Source organism: Cucumis melo, chromosome 1, assembly GCF_025177605.1.
Source record: "Cucumis melo cultivar AY chromosome 1, USDA_Cmelo_AY_1.0, whole genome shotgun sequence".
Classification (NCBI taxonomy): domain Eukaryota; kingdom Viridiplantae; phylum Streptophyta; class Magnoliopsida; order Cucurbitales; family Cucurbitaceae; genus Cucumis; species Cucumis melo.
Genome location: NC_066857.1, coordinates 15,728,058 through 15,745,969, shown reverse-complemented (window position 1 = coordinate 15,745,969; position 17,912 = coordinate 15,728,058). Strand labels below are relative to the sequence as shown.

The window sequence follows — 17,912 nt, the reverse complement described above, 5'->3', positions numbered from 1 at the left end:
GGCCCAACGGTGGGTTTCCATTGAAAAGTTGCTGGTAGATCATGGGCTGGGCCTAGGTAAATAAGCCCACAACCATGTAAATAAAGGACGACTCATCCACCACAAATGGGACACTTTTGGTATGTTACTTTTGGGAAAAATGATATTGTTAGACCCATTTTCAATACATGTCCAAGCTTTTAGAAATACAGTTTCATCTTTTGCTATTCCTTTCTTCTTCTTCACACGCACGCATGCCCAAACACAACCATACACGTACGCCGCGTGCGCGCACACACAGTCTCGGCTCGCTTTCCATCCCACACACATACACAATCTCGACTCTCTTTCTATTCCTTTCTATCTCTTACACATGTTTCTCTTTAGACGTCTGTCTATAATTTTGCTCCTTGGAGGAGGGGGAGGGAAAAAAAGATGAAGAACAAGAAAAAAACAAAACAATCTAATGGGGAGAGATAAAAATAAAAATAGAGGTAAGTTGGTAAAATTGCTCAAGCATTATGTAAGCAAGATGTTCAAAATCTTAGGTTTGAAAAAGATAGGTGGGTCATCCATACAATTTTTCAATTATATTTCACAAATCTCAATTTTGATAGTACAAATTTTGTAATTCTGACCACCATCTATGAATAGCATTTGTGAAGTGAAGCCCATTTCACCCATTTTCTTTTAGGTCAAGTTTTTTTTTTTCTTTTTTTTTTTTTTTTTTTTTTCTTTTAATACACATTTACCATTAGAGTGACGGCAACACTCTGAATGGGAATGTGCATAAACAAAGAGATAATTATGGAAATAGTGAAATCGTAGGTAACAACTTGAAAATTGGCAAAAAAAAAAAAAAAAAAATTAAGAAAAATAGCAAAATAACGCTCCTATTTTTTATTTATATTAAACCCGAATCTACCTCTATTATAAGATAATTTATAGATTTCATGTATTTGAATGGATTGAAGATGGGGCAGAATATCTCATATGATATATTTTGATAAAGACCTTCAAATTTAATAAATCAAACTAAATCTGCTATTTTGTTACTGGACTAGATTGTAGCAACAAGATTCTCGGGTTTATTAGATTTTAAATAATTTATTAACAATATCCATAATTATTATTAACTAATACATAATATATATTTTAATAAAATTTGAAATTATATTTTAGATTACATTCCTTAATTTCAGCATAAATTATATTTATTTTTATTTCTTTATTACTTTTTATTTTTAAAAAATTCAATTTTGGTGGCAAATAAATAGTAAAGTTTTATTAAAATCTTCTTAAAATTCCACTTTTGTCAATACACTAATTTTTTTTTTCAATTTCAACAAAATCAAAGTACCGATAATTGTAAACCAATTTACAAGATGGTATAATTTTTAGATGATAAGGATTTTATTTTGTTAAATGAATATTTGTGTGTTTTTTAAATGTAAAGTAAAAGCATATTTTTTCTAGAAAAAAAATAACATTATGTTATTGAGTTCCTAATTTTAAAAAAATTATTTAGTATTCAGTTGAAATTGTTTGGGATTTGAAATTTGTTGTATTTTTAAAATTTTAGATTTTTCTTAATTAAATCATAATTTATTATCTATTTATTAATAATTTATATAAAAAAATATTATTTATTTATTAATACTTTAATTTCTTATTTAACTGAAGTTGTTTGGGATTTGAAATTTGTTGAATTTTTCTATAAATTTAAATATTATTTGTAACTTGTTGAAATTATCTTATAAATTTGTTGTATTTTTAAAATTTGAAATTTTTTTTTCTTAATCCAATTATAAGAAACTAACTTTTTGTATTAAGCTGAGGTCATTAGGAAAATAAAATTTCTTAAAGTAAATTGGAAAATAAAACAAATGTTCATAATTAAAACCTCAAATACTCTTTAGAATCATAAATAATTAAATATATATATAAATAGAAATAAATCTCAAAATAACAAAATTCTTGTTCGGGCTCTATATAGTTTTAAGGAGTAATAATGAAAGTACAAGGAATACTGAAATCATAATGGTGGAAGCAAAACATTCTCTATGGCATGCCACGATCACTTCTTGTCATTCGCCAGCTTTCCTCTACCTCTCCCTTTACCTTTTCTTGGAAAATTAAACATAAGAGAGTAAGTATAAAAATATACTCAGTAAGGGACCTACTACTAGTCCCGCTAGGTGGCTGTTAACTTTTTATTAGAGTCCTGTAAAGTGGTACCTCTAACTAGCATGTTCCTGAATATGTGCAATCTGTGATCCCGTAGGAACATCTCTGGTATTCGGTGAACCCAAAGGAACACCTAACACAAAACTGGTCTTCGGTGAACACAAAAAACACCTAGGACAAACTGGTCTTTAGTGAATCTCGAAAGAAACAGTAGGACAATCGGGCTGTGAGTGACCTCGTCGAGCCACTCGTAAACATATGAAATACTGGACTAGTGATCCCATCGAAAGGTGGTGATCCCGAGGGACAGCCATGTGGGTACGACTCTAATAGAAAAGACTAACAATACACTCTATCTATAGCATGTAGCATAACATAACATCATAAGCATGACATGAATATTAATCGTAGCGGTCTTAATGATAAGATTAGTAATTCATACATAAACATCAACATCATCAAACATGATCATCATCACACTACCTTGTCATAACTAACAGTCAACATAAACAAAAACTTTGTCCTGATTATCAGTTATCATAACATAAATTCATTATGCATCTCAGCTACATCAACGCATAACGGAAAATTACATGCAAGCTCTTACTTCAATTTGAAGGTCTAGTAGGAGAATCTTTTACCTAGGGATTAGCTTAATTCACGGAAACACACTCCTGACAGCAAAATCAAGCTTCCCAAGAAAATCTTAAACATTAAGGGTAAAATACTAAGAAAATAAATTTAATGGTTGCTTAAAGACCCAAAAGTTCAATTATTTTAACTTACCCAAAGTTGAGGTCGAATCCAACTTATCCTTTGTTGGAAAAATCTACAGCTCAAACTCTCAAATAAAATGTAACTAAATAATCTAAAATTAAATTAATTAGGGTCTAAAATTAATCCTTGTTGGGCATTAACCAAAACCCAATCAATTTACCAAAACTTACCAAAATAGGTGGGCAAAAGTGCAAAAATAAGCTTGGTGGCTCAAAATGGCTAGGCGGCTCGGCTGAAGGAAGAAATCGACTCGGATAGGGCGCGACTCGGGTGTGGCTTGGAAAATAGGGGCAGCTCGCGTGCGGCTCAGACGCTGAGGATGGCTTGTGCATGCGGCTCGAACGCTGAGGGTTCGACTAAGGCGTGCGACTGAAGACGGCTTGCATGGGTCAACGGCTCGAGTTGGGGTGTTCACGGCTTAGACTGCGCGCGATCAACTCTTCAAACGGACGAAGAACATGTTTGTTGACGACGACGAGCGACGAACCGTGACGGCAAACGAACGACCGACGACTTACAACGAAGACGCTGACGGGCAGACGACTCGGCTACGGATGGGCGACGAAAACGGTTCACGTGAAGGCTCGGGTGTCTGCAGCTGAAGGCTCGCTTGAAGACAAACGGCTGACGAACAACGGTGGATCGGGTTGGCTAGTGGACGATTTGCTGGCTTACAAAAACGCAACGATGAGGACGACTGTGAGCTCAGTTTACGCGGATGATTAGTAACCGCACGGTGGAGAGATGAAGCGCGGTGGCGATGAGACAACACGTGGCAGCGACTAGGGTTTCCTTGTTGTGTGACTAGGGTTTGTTGAGGAAGATGATGAATAGTGCTTTTCCGGAGGAGCCTATTTAATGAAATAATAATAATAATTATTATTATTTTTCTTTTTCCCAAAAATCTCATACTCTCTCTTCGTTAAAAACCCACCAAATATTCTTTTTAACTTTTCTCAAAATAAAATCAATATTTCTCTCTCCTCAACCAATCACATCACTTCATTTTTCCAAAATAATAACCCAATCTCCGATAATTATATTATTTTCATGATACAATTATTTTAACTTTAAATTCAAATAACTATACTACTGTATAATTATCCAAAATTCTCTCAAATACGAATCTCTTAAAACAATTTAAATTAATTATGGGGTGTTTTGAATTTTGGATAATTGTATATTTACACCAATTTTTTTTTTTTTTTTAAGATTTTACTATATTAACAATTTAAATTAATTTTTGCCATTTGTCCAAAGTAAAGATGTATATTTGCTATTTTTAACGCATCAATGAAATGTTTAATTAGTCATGGATTCAAATGTTAGGCATTTTTTCTAATTCCATTCACTCCACTACTACTAAGTCCCCTGAATTTTATTATATGCATTTACAATCTCTATTTTTGTTACTCTCCCTCGTACCTATCAAATTCTTTTATCAATTACATAATTTATCTGTTTATCTACCTCAAAATTTAGGTTAACAATAAATTCGTTACTTTAACTAAAAGCAACAAATTTAATTTGTACTTTTATATTCATTTGTAATGATTACTTTTACCTTTACGACTATTTTATCTTTATTATTAAAACTATTATAAGATTTAGTAAAATTTCTTGCATGGTTGTATCAATAACCTAATTAGGAAACCAACATCTTTATAAATTACAAAGTAAAAAGTTTTAAATAATAAAAAATAACATTTAATTTTGACGAAATTATACGTGACCAAGGTTAGATTGTACCATTAACATGTACGAATTTTATTACCATTATTAAGTTAGAGATTTGATCCCTCTAAAGTCTACCTTGTATATTTAGAAGAAAAGGACATTCGACTTTAAAATATCGAAACTAAAAGTATAAAAATTAAATAGTTGCATACCGATAAATAAAGATGAGAGCTTATTTAGATAATGGTTGAAATTAACGCCTTCTTTAAGAAAATTAGTTTAAATAGTTCCGCCGATCCTTCTAGACTTTATTGGTGAAATCTTGAAAGACTAAGATTGTATAATCCATTTGAAACTTGTAGAAACATATGATACCATTTACTGTAGGAATTGGAAAAGATAAGAAAACATAGGAAAAACGCAAAGGTTTGGTAGAAAATTTTAGGAAATGACATAATATTTGAAAAAGTTGGGTAGAACCTCCTCGATTTTAATCTTGGACAAGATTTTGATCAAATATGGACCTAGATGGACCAAGAAAAAGTATTTTAACAAATTTTCTAAAAACAGGCTAATTTGAAAGATCAAAACTTTTATGTCAAAACAAAAGTCCTTCAACTAAATTGATATCAATCAAAATGTAGGTATTAAAAGGAAACTAAACCTTGAACTAAAAGTGTTAAAAATTAGTGCAAACTTGTCATTTGAATGGATGTAGAACTTAATTGAATCACTTAAATGTTCCATACTTTCTGTCTTGTTTCCAACTTCCTCTCACTTTGTTTGTTGATTTTTTGGTTAAAAGAAGTGTCTAAACTAAATCCAATTCAAAGTTCAGAGCTGTGAAATAAACCATTAAAAAAAAAAAAAAAAACACAAACAAAATACAGAAAATTTCTCTAACAAAAATGACAGCCATGGATTCCATCCATTTCCTTATCCATAATTTCCTCTTATCTCAGATTTTCCATACCCCACCTTCCCAAATCGACACCGTTTCTCTCTCTCCAACCCCTTCTTCCACTTCCCTTCTCCTCCCCCTCCTCCTCCTCCTTCACAACCACAGCCGCACCTTCCTCCATGGAAGCCGTCTTTCTCAATCAATCTCTCTCTCGCCTTAAACTTCCCCCTAAACCCCCTCTCCCTCTCCCTATCCCTTTCCCATCTACAATCCCCCATCTCAATCTCCGCCGCAACTTTACCCATTTCACCGCTTACGCCGTTCAAAGCGACCAACCCATCACGCAACAAACCTACAAACCAGAAGACGACGAATCCTACGGCGAAGTCGATGGCATCATCGGCAGCCGTGCTCTGCCAGACGCTACTGGAATGGAGTATCTAATTAAATGGAAAGATGGGCATTCCCCTTCATGGGTTCCTTCCGATTTCATCGCTAAAGATGTTGTAGCCGAGTACGAAACTCCCTGGTGGACCGCCGCAAAGAAAGCCGATAAATCCGCTCTCGAATCGCTTATAGATTCTGGTGATGAACGCGACTTCGATGCGGTGGATGAAGATGGGAGAACCGCTCTTCTGTTTGTTTCTGGACTTGGGTCTGTGGAATGTGTGAGAATATTGGCGGAAGCCGGTGTGAATCTTAACCACCGTGATAACAGCGGTGGGTTTACAGCTTTGCATATGGCGGCTGGGTATGTGAAACCAGAGACGGTGGAGTTGTTGGTGGAATTGGGGGCGGATCCGGAGATTGAAGATGAGAAGGGAAGGACGGCGTTGGAGTTAGCTAAGGAGATATTGAAAGCGACGCCGAGGGTTCAGTTTATGAGGAGATTGGGGTTGGAGAAGGTGATCGGAGCAGTGGAGAAAGTGGTTTACGAGTATGCGGAGGTGGAGGAATTGTTGGAGAAGAGAGGGAAAGGGGAGAATTTGGAGTATTTGGTGAAATGGAAAGATGGAGAGGATAATGAGTGGGTGAAAGTGGGGTTGATTGCGGAGGATTTGGTGGCAGATTATGAAGCAGGGTTGGAATATGCGGTGGCGGAGGCGGTGGTCGGAAAAAGAGTTGGGGATGAAGGGAAGATGGAGTATCTTGTTAAATGGACGGATATACAAGATGCCACGTGGGAGCCTTTGGATAATGTGGATCCTGATTTAATTAACGAGTTTGAGAAGGCCCAGGCCCAGGCCCAAACCCTAAACCCAACCTCAGGCCCAATCCAGTAATGATAGCGCCCTTTGACAAAGCCTTTCCCCCCCAAGTATGTATTTAAACTAGAGATTTTTTTCTTCTAATATTGGAAAAATCTTAAGAAACAAAAAAAAAAAAAAAAAAAAAAAAAAAAAAATGAAGAAGAAGAGGAAGAGAGATTCATAATCTTTACTCTCTTTTTTGAATGTTTGGGGGTGGATTTGTTTTGGATAGTTTGGATTAATAGAAGGAAAGGAATCTTTGATGAGAGAAAATGGAGATAATTAATTAAGAAATGAAAATTGGAAGCGTTTGAATCCATGAATTTACACTAAACTAACACATCCCAACAAGCCCTTGACCTTAGTGCTAAAATACCCAAGCCGGCACGGCCGACTCTCCAATTTCCTTTAACCCTTTGATTATAGTTTCTAAAGTTTTTAAACTTTTTTTTTTCTTATACCAATTTTTAGATTTTAAATATTCATACATTGACTTTGTTAACAGATTCAAATGAGCCCCAACAATTAGCAATCTTTCATTTCTTTTATGAATAAAATAAAATAATAGCATATATAGCATTAAAAATCGGTGAGAGATTAAAAACTCCAAATGCGACTACAATTTTGGGTTTGGAAAGATTGAAAGATATTATTGCTAGATGTTACTATCATAGATACCTTTCTCCAAGAGAAAGGATTGTTTCCACATTTTTCTTGAATTTCTCGTGTTGAAAGCTATCGTTGATAGTTTTTATTGGTTGTCATCACCGTTACATGCTATTAGTGATAAATTTCTATGTGCTACCATTACGGGTGCTACTTCTCGTTTTTCTTAAATTGAAGGTATCGCTGATAGCAACTATAAGTTGCAATTGCTGATAAATGATATCAATTATATATTCCAATTTGAGAAATATACTATTAATTGCTATTGTTGGTAGCAACTATCAGTGATTGGTCAAGATTTACTATGTTTACAAATATTTCATCATTGTGTGTTTTTTTTAGTTTATTTCTTAAATAGTACTATTTGCTATAATTGTCCAAATAAGTTTTATATTCTCTTCACTCTCTAGTGAATATTATGATAATAAATGATGCGATGCATTTAGTAGTGAGGTAGATGCAATAAAATGCCCTATATTCAAGAGTTTAATAGCCTTCTCGACATGTATACAACTTGAGGTTTATTGCACGTTTGGAAACCTCAAACTATATGTTTGCATATGTCGAGGTTTGTGATGGCATAACTCAGGATATGATCAAACATGTTTCCAATAATCATGGAATAAAGTAATTGAATTCAGTTCTTCAAACAATAGTCTATTTTTTTTTAGTTTCTAGATAGACATTCAATCCTTCTCTACTCCATTTCATTCATTTTAAACTAAAATCAATGCAATTTATGCTAACTAGGTAAATAACAATGGAACTATAAATTTGAGAAATACGATAGAAAAGTCACTCGCTTGGAAAATTCAACTTTATGTGAATCGAAAATGATTACGTAAGCGTGAAAATTCAAAGATAGTGTGTATCTACATGAAATATTCAACAGCGTAGGTGCAAAATACAATTTGAACCTTAGAAAAGGTAAGAGAAATAGATATCCATTGTAGGTAAGTGTATGGGGCAAAATTTCTTAATAATTGACATAGGAACTTTAGGATATTCAAATCTCTGAATTTTTTGCTGACATTACCAACGAAAGTTTTTAACACGAACATGTCGACACAGATTTGAATCCGTAACTCTTGATTCCACGTGGACTTTTTAGCCAAATGTATGTTAGAAAGCTGAGTTGGCAGCCTTAACATTGTTAATTAACAAAAGAGAGAGAGAGAGAGAGAGAGAGAGAGAGAGAGAGAGAGAGAGAGAGAGAGACATATAGACATTCTTGCATCCCCCCAAGGAAACTCCCCACGCGCCCATCCAAAAAGCGCGTGATGTCCATAAAAGAAATAATAAAACCCCTTCTCTTCCTTTATTCAACAAACAAAAACAGACTTATTCCTCTGTTCCTTCCCCCCCCCCCCCCCCCCCCCCCCCCTCCGGTTTCTTCTTCCTACCTCACAACAATGCACGCCAAATCCTACTCCGAAGTCACGAGCGTCGACCAATCCTCGCCGGCGCGATCGCCGCGGCGTCCACTGTACTACGTGCAGAGCCCGTCTAACCACGATGTCGAGAAAATGTCTTACGGGTCCAGCCCCATGGGTTCACCGCCGCACCACTTTTACCACGCTTCTCCAATCCACCATTCTCGTGAGTCATCCACTTCGCGATTCTCTGCTTCGCTTAAGAGCAACCAAAATCGGAATGGGAATGTTTCGGCTTGGAGAAAGCTTCACCTTGCTGAGGATTCGGATGATGATGATGAGGAAGACGATGGGGACGAGGAAAACGAAGATCGGGATTCCAAATGGAATCGAAAGTTTCGATTGTACTTGATTTTGTTTTTGTTTTTTGTCCTTCTTTTTACTGTCTTTTCCCTCATCCTTTGGGGCGCTAGCAAATCCTTCCATCCTCAAATCCTTATACAGGTAATTGATTCTTTTTTCTCCTTTTCTTTTGGGTTTATTGGTGTTTTCTTTGATGGGTATTTGTTTTTGACATGAAGGAATAATAGTTTATTTGGACGATTGTAAATTAATTATTGTCAGAAAGAACGAGTCCAAGTCATCGGACGAATGAGCTGAGACAACGTCCATGATAAGTTAGTTGCAATACAATTAGCCAAAGTATAAACTTACGTTGATCCAGCTTAAGATCAACTTAAGCTGCTGAGCATTAACTAGTGGTTTGAAATATCATGGATATCGAAGAAAACGATGCTGTTTTCAACCTGGTCTACAAGATATGATTTAAAAAAGAAAAAGAGTTTGAACATAAGAAAAAATAAAAAGATAGGAGAGAGGATAGAAGAGGGTGTGATTAAGTAAGGAAAGAAGAATGAGGAAATGAGGTATTGATCTGATATTGATATGACAGAGTATGGTGTTCTCGAAGTTTAACGTACAAGCAGGGAGTGATCCGGGGGGTGTAGCAACGGATCTGATGTCATTAAATTCAACGGTGAGGATTAGCTACAGAAATCCTGCCACGTTTTTCGGTGTCCACGTCAGCTCCACTCCATTTCAGCTCCACTATTTCCAGCTCCAAATTGCTTCCGGCCAGGTACCACTTTCTTTCTATAAAGCTTGAAAATATACATCAACTTAAGGCATGGTAGGCACGTACGTTGGAACCGTGGCTTAGATTGAATTACCAATGGATTTTTTTTGTTTATTTTTAGGTGTTTTGGGGCTTTAGATTTTGAATAATTACAAAAAGGGGTTTTTTTTTTTTTTATATTCGTAAGAAAGAAATTAAATTTTATTTAGGGGAGGGGGGGGGGGGGGGGGGGTGAGACTTTTGAGACATTGGGAGTTGGGAAGGGGATTACCACTCGCAATCAAGTGTCTGAAAGTCTGAACACTTGTAAGTCTTTTTCCCCATAAGGGTCCCTTTTTTCTTGTAATTTTGCCGTTGGAATTCAATAAATGAATGAATAAATAAATCCCCATTTCCGGAAATTCAAACCTTTTTCTCTTCATTTTCATTTTTTTAAAATGCATATATAATAAATAATACCTTTGATTTTTCTTCTCACAATTTTCCCTTTCTTCTCACATTTGGTTGTATTTGGTAGTTGTGGTCCCTAAGTTTGGACATTTAAGCTTATTTTAAAGCTGGGTTTAGGCTTACTTTTGTCGGATAAATATAATTAAGGAGGAATCTTAATTGCACATAATACATTTATTTTATTATAACCCCATTTTCAATTATTTCAAAATAAATTATTTCTGAAATATATCCAAATTTATCCAATTTTCTATAGTTGTATAAAAGCTTTTATGTTCTACTTTCAATTTTTTCTTTTAGAGTTTTTTCAAAAATAGTAAAAATTTAACAAATTTATTTATACTTCCTAAAATAAAATTAGTAAAAAGTAAAATTTATTATACTTCATTATCCAGGATAAATAGGTCTTCAAATGTTTTTGACAAAATTTCAGTTCAATTATTTACATGGAAAAAAAAAAAAAAACTTGGAAGAAATGGTCTTTGTCTTGAAAAGTTGAAAATATAGTTTTTTTTTTCTCCTGGATTGGATTGTATTTATAAATATTTTAGATATAATTACTATTATGTGTGATTGTCTCATTTAATATATTATAAAAATAATTGAAATAATATGCCTAATTTAGTATTCATTTATCAAATATCAACAACTATGTTCAAGTTGGCTTAAGACATATTAAATGGGTAGACTTGTTAGGTAATAAAATGGTTAGGCAAATTAAGGATTAGAATTATAAATCTTTGTAAGGTTAAAGGGACTAGATAAGTAATTTGAAATACTTTAATTGCCATATGAAAATAATAAATAGCTTAGAAGGTCTTTGTAAGGTTAAACCAAATAATAAATAACTACAGTGACCATTTACCTAACTGTAATTAATATCTCATAAATTTCTTTGTCAACTTAATATAAAATTGTCACATGAAATTAGTCCTAAGGTTTTGTAAGCTAGTAATTAACAACATTCATGAATTTTAAACAAAAGTAAAATAAAAATTATTTATGTATTTAAAACCTAAAATAAAATGATGCTTGAAATTCATATTGTGACATAATTAAAAAAAAAAATTACATAATTAAAATTTTCATAATTCTCCAAAAACCTACAGTTTTCCAATATATCAATATTTGTCATGTGACAAAACAATAAACTAAATAACATTTCACATCATTGTCTTTGATTAATTCTATTCTAACTTAAATTTTTATAATGACTGGAATTATCACATAAAAACTCTAGGACAGTCTATAGTTGCCCAAAACTACATTAAACCAAAACCATATTTTTGTCTTGTCCTTCTTAGTCCTATGTTTGAACAAACATTGGTGTGTGGGATGCTAAATAATTGTCACAAGATTGAGTAACCTTAAACCAAATATGGAAAATGATCCTTAGATGGAGGAGTTTTATCAAAAAAGACAAAGCTCTCGAAGGATGGTGACATCGGTGGCAGGGCATCAGGTCCCGCTCTATGGCGGGATCTCAGCAATAGGGAATTGGCGAGACCAACGGCAGGACGGGGTTGGGGTCGAGGTATCGCTTAACCTCACGGTGGCTGTGAGATCTAGAGCTTACATTCTAGGGAGGTTGGTGAAGTCTACATTTCATACAACAATTACATGTCCTATCACTCTTAGCACCAAGAAACTTGGAAAATCTCACTCTTTCAATAATACTTGCACTTATAATTGAACTTCCCATCATTCTCCTAATTTTGGACTTTCCTTTTCTCTTTTTTCTCTTTTTACAAATTTTGGGTAAGATTTCATGTGATTTATATGTATTGTGTAAGTATTTTCAAATACTATGAATTTTTTGTTGCCTTTTTAAATATTTTTTTCTACTTTTTTTGTTTGTATCTAAACTTTATATATATTCTTTGCTTCTTTTTTCCCCCTCTTTTTCCCTTTAACATCAGTTAACATCTTTGTAAGCAGCTTTTGAAATAGTCCTTGTGTTTTTTTTCCTTTAAAAAGGTGAATTGTGATCTTAGTCAATGTTACTATTCATTCATTCCACTGGTACTGAAAAATATTGGTTTGGATGAATAACAAGATTGACCAACATCATAGTTCTTAAAAAATTCTCTCGTTATTTTGGAAGAAAAAGATTAAGCTATGTTAATAGAATATGTTATATTCATTTTAGATTAGTCATGTATATGTATATGTTGTATTAGTACATTCTTCAAAGTCTCATCCGCACTGGGGAGGTTTTATTTTCTTTTAAAATTGGGTTGTTTTGAGGTGCTAATAACTATTTTTATTTGAGTTATAAGTATATATAAGGTTGTATATCATTTTTGGGGAGAGAATGATCGGAAAACAGTAAACACTATACAGAGAAGATGAAGTTTTTAAAATAGTTTTTTTATTGTAATTAATTGTGGGTTATAATTGATAGTTGATCATGAAGGAATGGAATTCCTAAAGCGAAAGCTTATGAACGCCCGTGCGAGTGAAATTCAATTTATGAAACCAATAAATTCAAAGAAAAATAATAAACATGCTTTTCATGGAAAAGGTGAAAATAAACTGACCTTTGTAGAACCAATTCTTCTTCCAAGCTTTGTGGCACCACAAAATCTTCCTCGTTATTCTCCAAGTAAAGAATCACAGAGAGTTGTGGGCTTCTGTAATTTTGGTGAGGGAAGAAGCTTTTGAGAGGATTTTGTTTTGTTGGGATACAGAGAGATCGTAAGATTGTCTTCTGCTGTTAAAAAAGAAACCTTTCTTTTTATTTTCTTTTAAAACAAATCTCAACAATGGAGGGGGAAGTTATCAAATAACTTCCCCATCCTTCCCACGTAGAATAACTCCCTTGGGAGTTATTCTATTCTATTTAAATATATTAATATATATATATATATATTAATTAAATTAAATAAAATCAATATAAATTTAATTAATATATATTATATCTCATATAACATAAAATTAATATAAATTTAATTACAAATATATTATATCTCATATAATATAAACTTTATATTATATCATATATAATATAACCAATGATTTAGATCTCTCATATAATCTATAGTTCTAATATGAATCGAATTCAATTTTAACCTATAGTTTATTTATGAATCTCATTCATATTACTATTATTATTTGAATCATATTCAAATATTAACTTCTCTCATAAAAAACTTTACATTATAATGTATCAAATAAATTATATTAATTGTATCATATACAATTTATTCCCTTTAATCAATTTGAACAATTCAAATTAAACCAAAATAAATTTGATTCTCATTTATCCTTATTGAGCTAACAAGGGGACCTTATGGACCTACAGATTGAAGCTCTAATGAAATGAGATTAATTAATTAAACTCTTTAATTAAATTTAATCTATATTCATTAACTATTAGTCATTCCACTAAAGACTAATAGTTGCACTCTTCTAACTGTAGATATATTTTTGTGTCCATTAGATATAACCAATCAACAGTGCAATGACCCTTCACAAATTGCTCGTAAGTACAGCTAGGCCAAAAATTACCGTTTTGCCCCTGTAGTTACATCTAACTCCTTAAGTACCATTGATTCCTCTAATGAACAATAATTATAGTCCTACTATAACTGAACTCCTCTCAGGCCAAGAGAGGGTGTGGCGCCACATTGTTCAAGCCCTGAAATCAACCCTTAAGAGAGCAAATTCTCTACTTACTCCATCTATAGAGAAGGAGTGAATTCCTTCTTGTGTAGCTGCGTTCCCAGCTCCCCAATCAGACGAATCCCCAAAATGGTAGGCATATTGAGTCGGCTACATAGGCCACTCTCACCCATACAAATCAAAGGATCGCCTACATAGGCAGGAGTTCACAACTCACTCAAGATTCAGGTCAAGTCACCTATAGTCATCCTGGTGAAATGTAGTCTCAACTAGTAACGGTGTTAATAAGAGAGACTATTCATTTCATGGTCCGGTCTTATACAAACTCTTTGTATAGAATACCCCCGCTCTAATGTCTCGACATAAATGATTAGGATCAAATCATTTGTAGCACTTTAGAACAATTGTAACAACTACAAAGCAGACCGTATTCGTAGTGTCACCAGGATAAGGTATCCAGCCTTATCCATTTACTACAGACCATTTAGGTTATCACTTAAACATGATCCACTTGTATGTCTCTACATACATGTTTAGGTTACAGAAGATAACCTTGGATGTTAGTTTATTGGTTTTGTGAGTTAATGCAACTAAATATCAAATCAAATAAAATAAAACACTTTATTTTATTAGATAAATAAAAAGTTTGTATTATATATACAATTACAAACTACAAGACCACGAGATTTAGGGCATCAACCCCAACAATCTCCCACTTGTCCTAAAGCTAGTGGGGTGTACAAAATAAAAAAATAAAATACTATAATAGTACACAAAACAAGAAACTAGGGCATACAATATGCACCCAGTAAATCTCCCACTTGCCCTAGGTTAAATGTGGCATGTCACGTAGACCCAGACTCTCTAGGTGACCCTCAAACACCTTAGCCGTGAGGGGCTTTGTAAACGGATCAGCAACATTGTGTGTCGAAGCTATCTGTGTGACGATCACGTCCCCTCGATGCACTATCTCTCGAATCAAGTGATACTTGCGCTCAATATGCTTTCCACGCTTGTGGCTTCTGGGCTCCCTAGAATTAGCCACAGCCCCACTATTATCACAGTAAAGAGTAATTGGCTTTGACATGTTTGGAACGACTTCCAAATCAATCAAGAAATTTCTAAGCCAAACAGCCTCTTTGGCAGCTTCACAAGCTGCAACGTACTCTGCCTCCATAGTGGAGTCAGCAATACATCCTTGCTTGATACTTCTCCAAACTACAGCTCCTCCGTTAAGAGTGAACACTGAACCTGAAGTAGATTTCCTAGAATCTCTATCAGTCTGAAAGTCAGAGTCTGTGTATCCTGTAAGAATCAAATCCTTAGAACCATACACAAGCGTGTAGTCCCTCGTTCTCCTAAGATACTTGAGGATAGTTTTAACGGCAGTCCAATGAGCTAATCCTGGATTAGATTGATATCTACTGACTATCCCCACCGCATAACAAATGTCAGGTCTAGTACATAACATCGCATACATCAAGCTGCCAACAGCTGATGCATAGGGGATATGTCTCATTTCCTCAACGTCTTGAGGTGTCTTAGGACACTGTTCTTTAGACAAAGTAACTCCATGCCTGAAAGGTAGTAAGCCTCTCTTGGAGTTTTGCATTGAATATTTAACAACTATTTTGTCAATATACGATGCTTGAGACAAAGCTAGCATTTTGTTCTTACGATCTCTAAAGATCTGAATACCCAGAACAAATTGTGCCTCTCCCAAATCTTTCATTTGAAATTGGGTTGCTAGCTATTGTTTGATGTCAGTTAGTAAACCTATATCATTCCCAATGAGTAGGATATCATCTACGTACAAAACTAAGAAAGCTACTGATTTGTTGATGATTCTTTTGTAGACACAAGGTTCATCAACGATTTGATCAAATCCATAAGATTTTATTGCGGTATCAAATCTTATGTTCCAAGATCGAGAAGCTTGTTTTAATCCATAAATAGAACGATTAAGCTTGCAAATCTTTTGCTCTTGACCTGGAATTATGAATCCTTCTGGTTGTTGCATATAGATGGTCTCCTCAAGATTGCCATTCAAAAAGGCAGTCTTTACATCCATTTGCCAAATCTCATAGTCAAAATATGCAGCAATGGACAAAAGTATTCGAATAGACTTTAACATGGCAACAGGTGAGAAAGTCTCCTCATAGTCAACTCCCTCAACTTGGGTATAACCCTTTGCCACTAGTCTAGCTTTAAAAGTTTGTACCTTACCATCTGCACCTCTTTTTCTCTTGTAGATCCATTTACAACCTATAGGTTTTACCCCATCAGGTTGATCTACAAGATCCCAGACCGAATTGAAGTACATAGACTCCAATTCAAGATTCATAGCTTTGATCCATTCATCTTTATCCACATCCTCCATTGCCTTCTTAAAAGTCAATGGATCCTCAATGTCGCCATCAGATATGACAGTTAAGGTTTCAGTTAAACTCATATAACGAATAGGTAAGTTTGTAACCCTCCCACTTCGTCGAGGTTCCCTCAACGATTGAGGTTGATGTGTCCTAGTAGATGAACCGACATGAACAACTCTTGTTAATGCACTAGGCTCTTCAACAACTCTTGTTGAAGGTTCAGTAGTTTCTTTGGAAAGTTCATTTAATACTATCTTACTACGCGGTTTGTGCTCCCTTATGTGGTCCTCTTCTAAAAATGTAGCATTTGTCGATACAAACACTTTATTATCTTTAGGATCATAGAAGTAACCACCTCTAGTTCCTTTGGGGTAGCCTACAAATAAACATAATTTTGAACGAGGTTCCAATTTCTTAGGGTTATTCTCAAGCACGTGTGCTGGACAACCCCAAATTCTGAAATGACGTAAACTACCTTTACGACCATTCCATAATTTTAAAGGTGTTTCAGAAACACTTTTAGATGGAACACAATTCAAAATATAGACTGCAGTTTGCACTGCATAACCCCAAAACGAATTAGGTAAGTGAGCGTAACTCATCATAGACCGAACCATGTCCAACAAGGTTCGATTTCTCCTTTCTGATACACCATTCTGTTGAGGTGTACCAGGTGCTGAGAGTTGAGATACAATTCCACATTCCATCAAATAGTTTTGGAATTTCAAATCCATATACTCTCCACCTCGATCCGATCGAAATGTTTTAATAGTTTTACTTAATGCGTTTTCAACTTCAGCCTTGTATTCCTTGAACTTTTCAAGGGCTTCAGACTTATGTTGCATTAAATAAACATACCCATATCTTGAATAATCATCAGTAAAAGTGATGAAATATTCAAATCCTCCTCTTGCTTTAACATTCATAGGACCACATAGATCTGAATGTACAAGTTCTAGAGGTTCTTTGGCCCTATGACCTTTTCCAGTAAAAGGTCTTTTGGTCATCTTACCTTCAAGGCATGACTCACATACAGGTAAAGAATTTTCTTCTAACTCACTTAGAAGTCCATTCTTTACTAATCTCTCAATTCTATTGAGATTTATATGCCCTAATCTTAGGTGCCAAAGATGAGCATTTTCTTTTGGAGAAATTTTAAGTCTTTTATTTTGAGTTATTGCAGTTTTGAACATTTCAGTATTAAGAAGAGCTTTAGATGTTAATGATCTTAACACATAAAGATTATTTTCTAACTTTGCAGAACAAATCTCAACACCATTTTTGTAAATAAACACTTTATTTACATTAAAAGTTAACGAGTAAGATTGTTCTAGTAAGCACTTTACAGAAATCAAATTCCTTTTTAAATCAGGAACAACATATACATTTTCTAATAAAAGAAAAGATTTCTGTAAACAAAGTCGAAGCCCTCCCACTGCAATTGCTGAGACGACATGCCCAGTTCCAACTCGCATCGTCATCTCTCCAGTCTCCAACTGCCGCCAGGAACTAATTCCCTGA

General features: G+C 34.3%; 2 protein-coding genes across 2 annotated transcripts; both read left to right on the top strand.

Annotated features, from left to right (window-relative positions):
- Positions 1 to 5,302: 5,302 nt before the first annotated feature.
- Positions 5,303 to 7,088, top strand: LOC103490246 (signal recognition particle 43 kDa protein, chloroplastic). Its single transcript, XM_008449677.3, has one exon. It carries the CDS (start codon positions 5,701 to 5,703, stop codon positions 6,802 to 6,804), a length of 1,104 nt encoding a protein of 367 aa, XP_008447899.1. The 5' UTR covers positions 5,303 to 5,700; the 3' UTR covers positions 6,805 to 7,088.
- A 1,247-nt stretch (positions 7,089 to 8,335) lies between these two features.
- Positions 8,336 to 12,289, top strand: LOC103490245 (uncharacterized). Its single transcript, XM_008449674.3, has 3 exons — positions 8,336 to 9,314; positions 9,763 to 9,948; positions 11,792 to 12,289. The coding sequence occupies exons 1-3, from the start codon at positions 8,718 to 8,720 to the stop codon at positions 12,086 to 12,088; spliced, it is 1,080 nt and encodes a 359-aa protein (XP_008447896.2). The 5' UTR covers positions 8,336 to 8,717; the 3' UTR covers positions 12,089 to 12,289.
- The last annotated feature ends 5,623 nt before the right edge of the window (positions 12,290 to 17,912 follow it).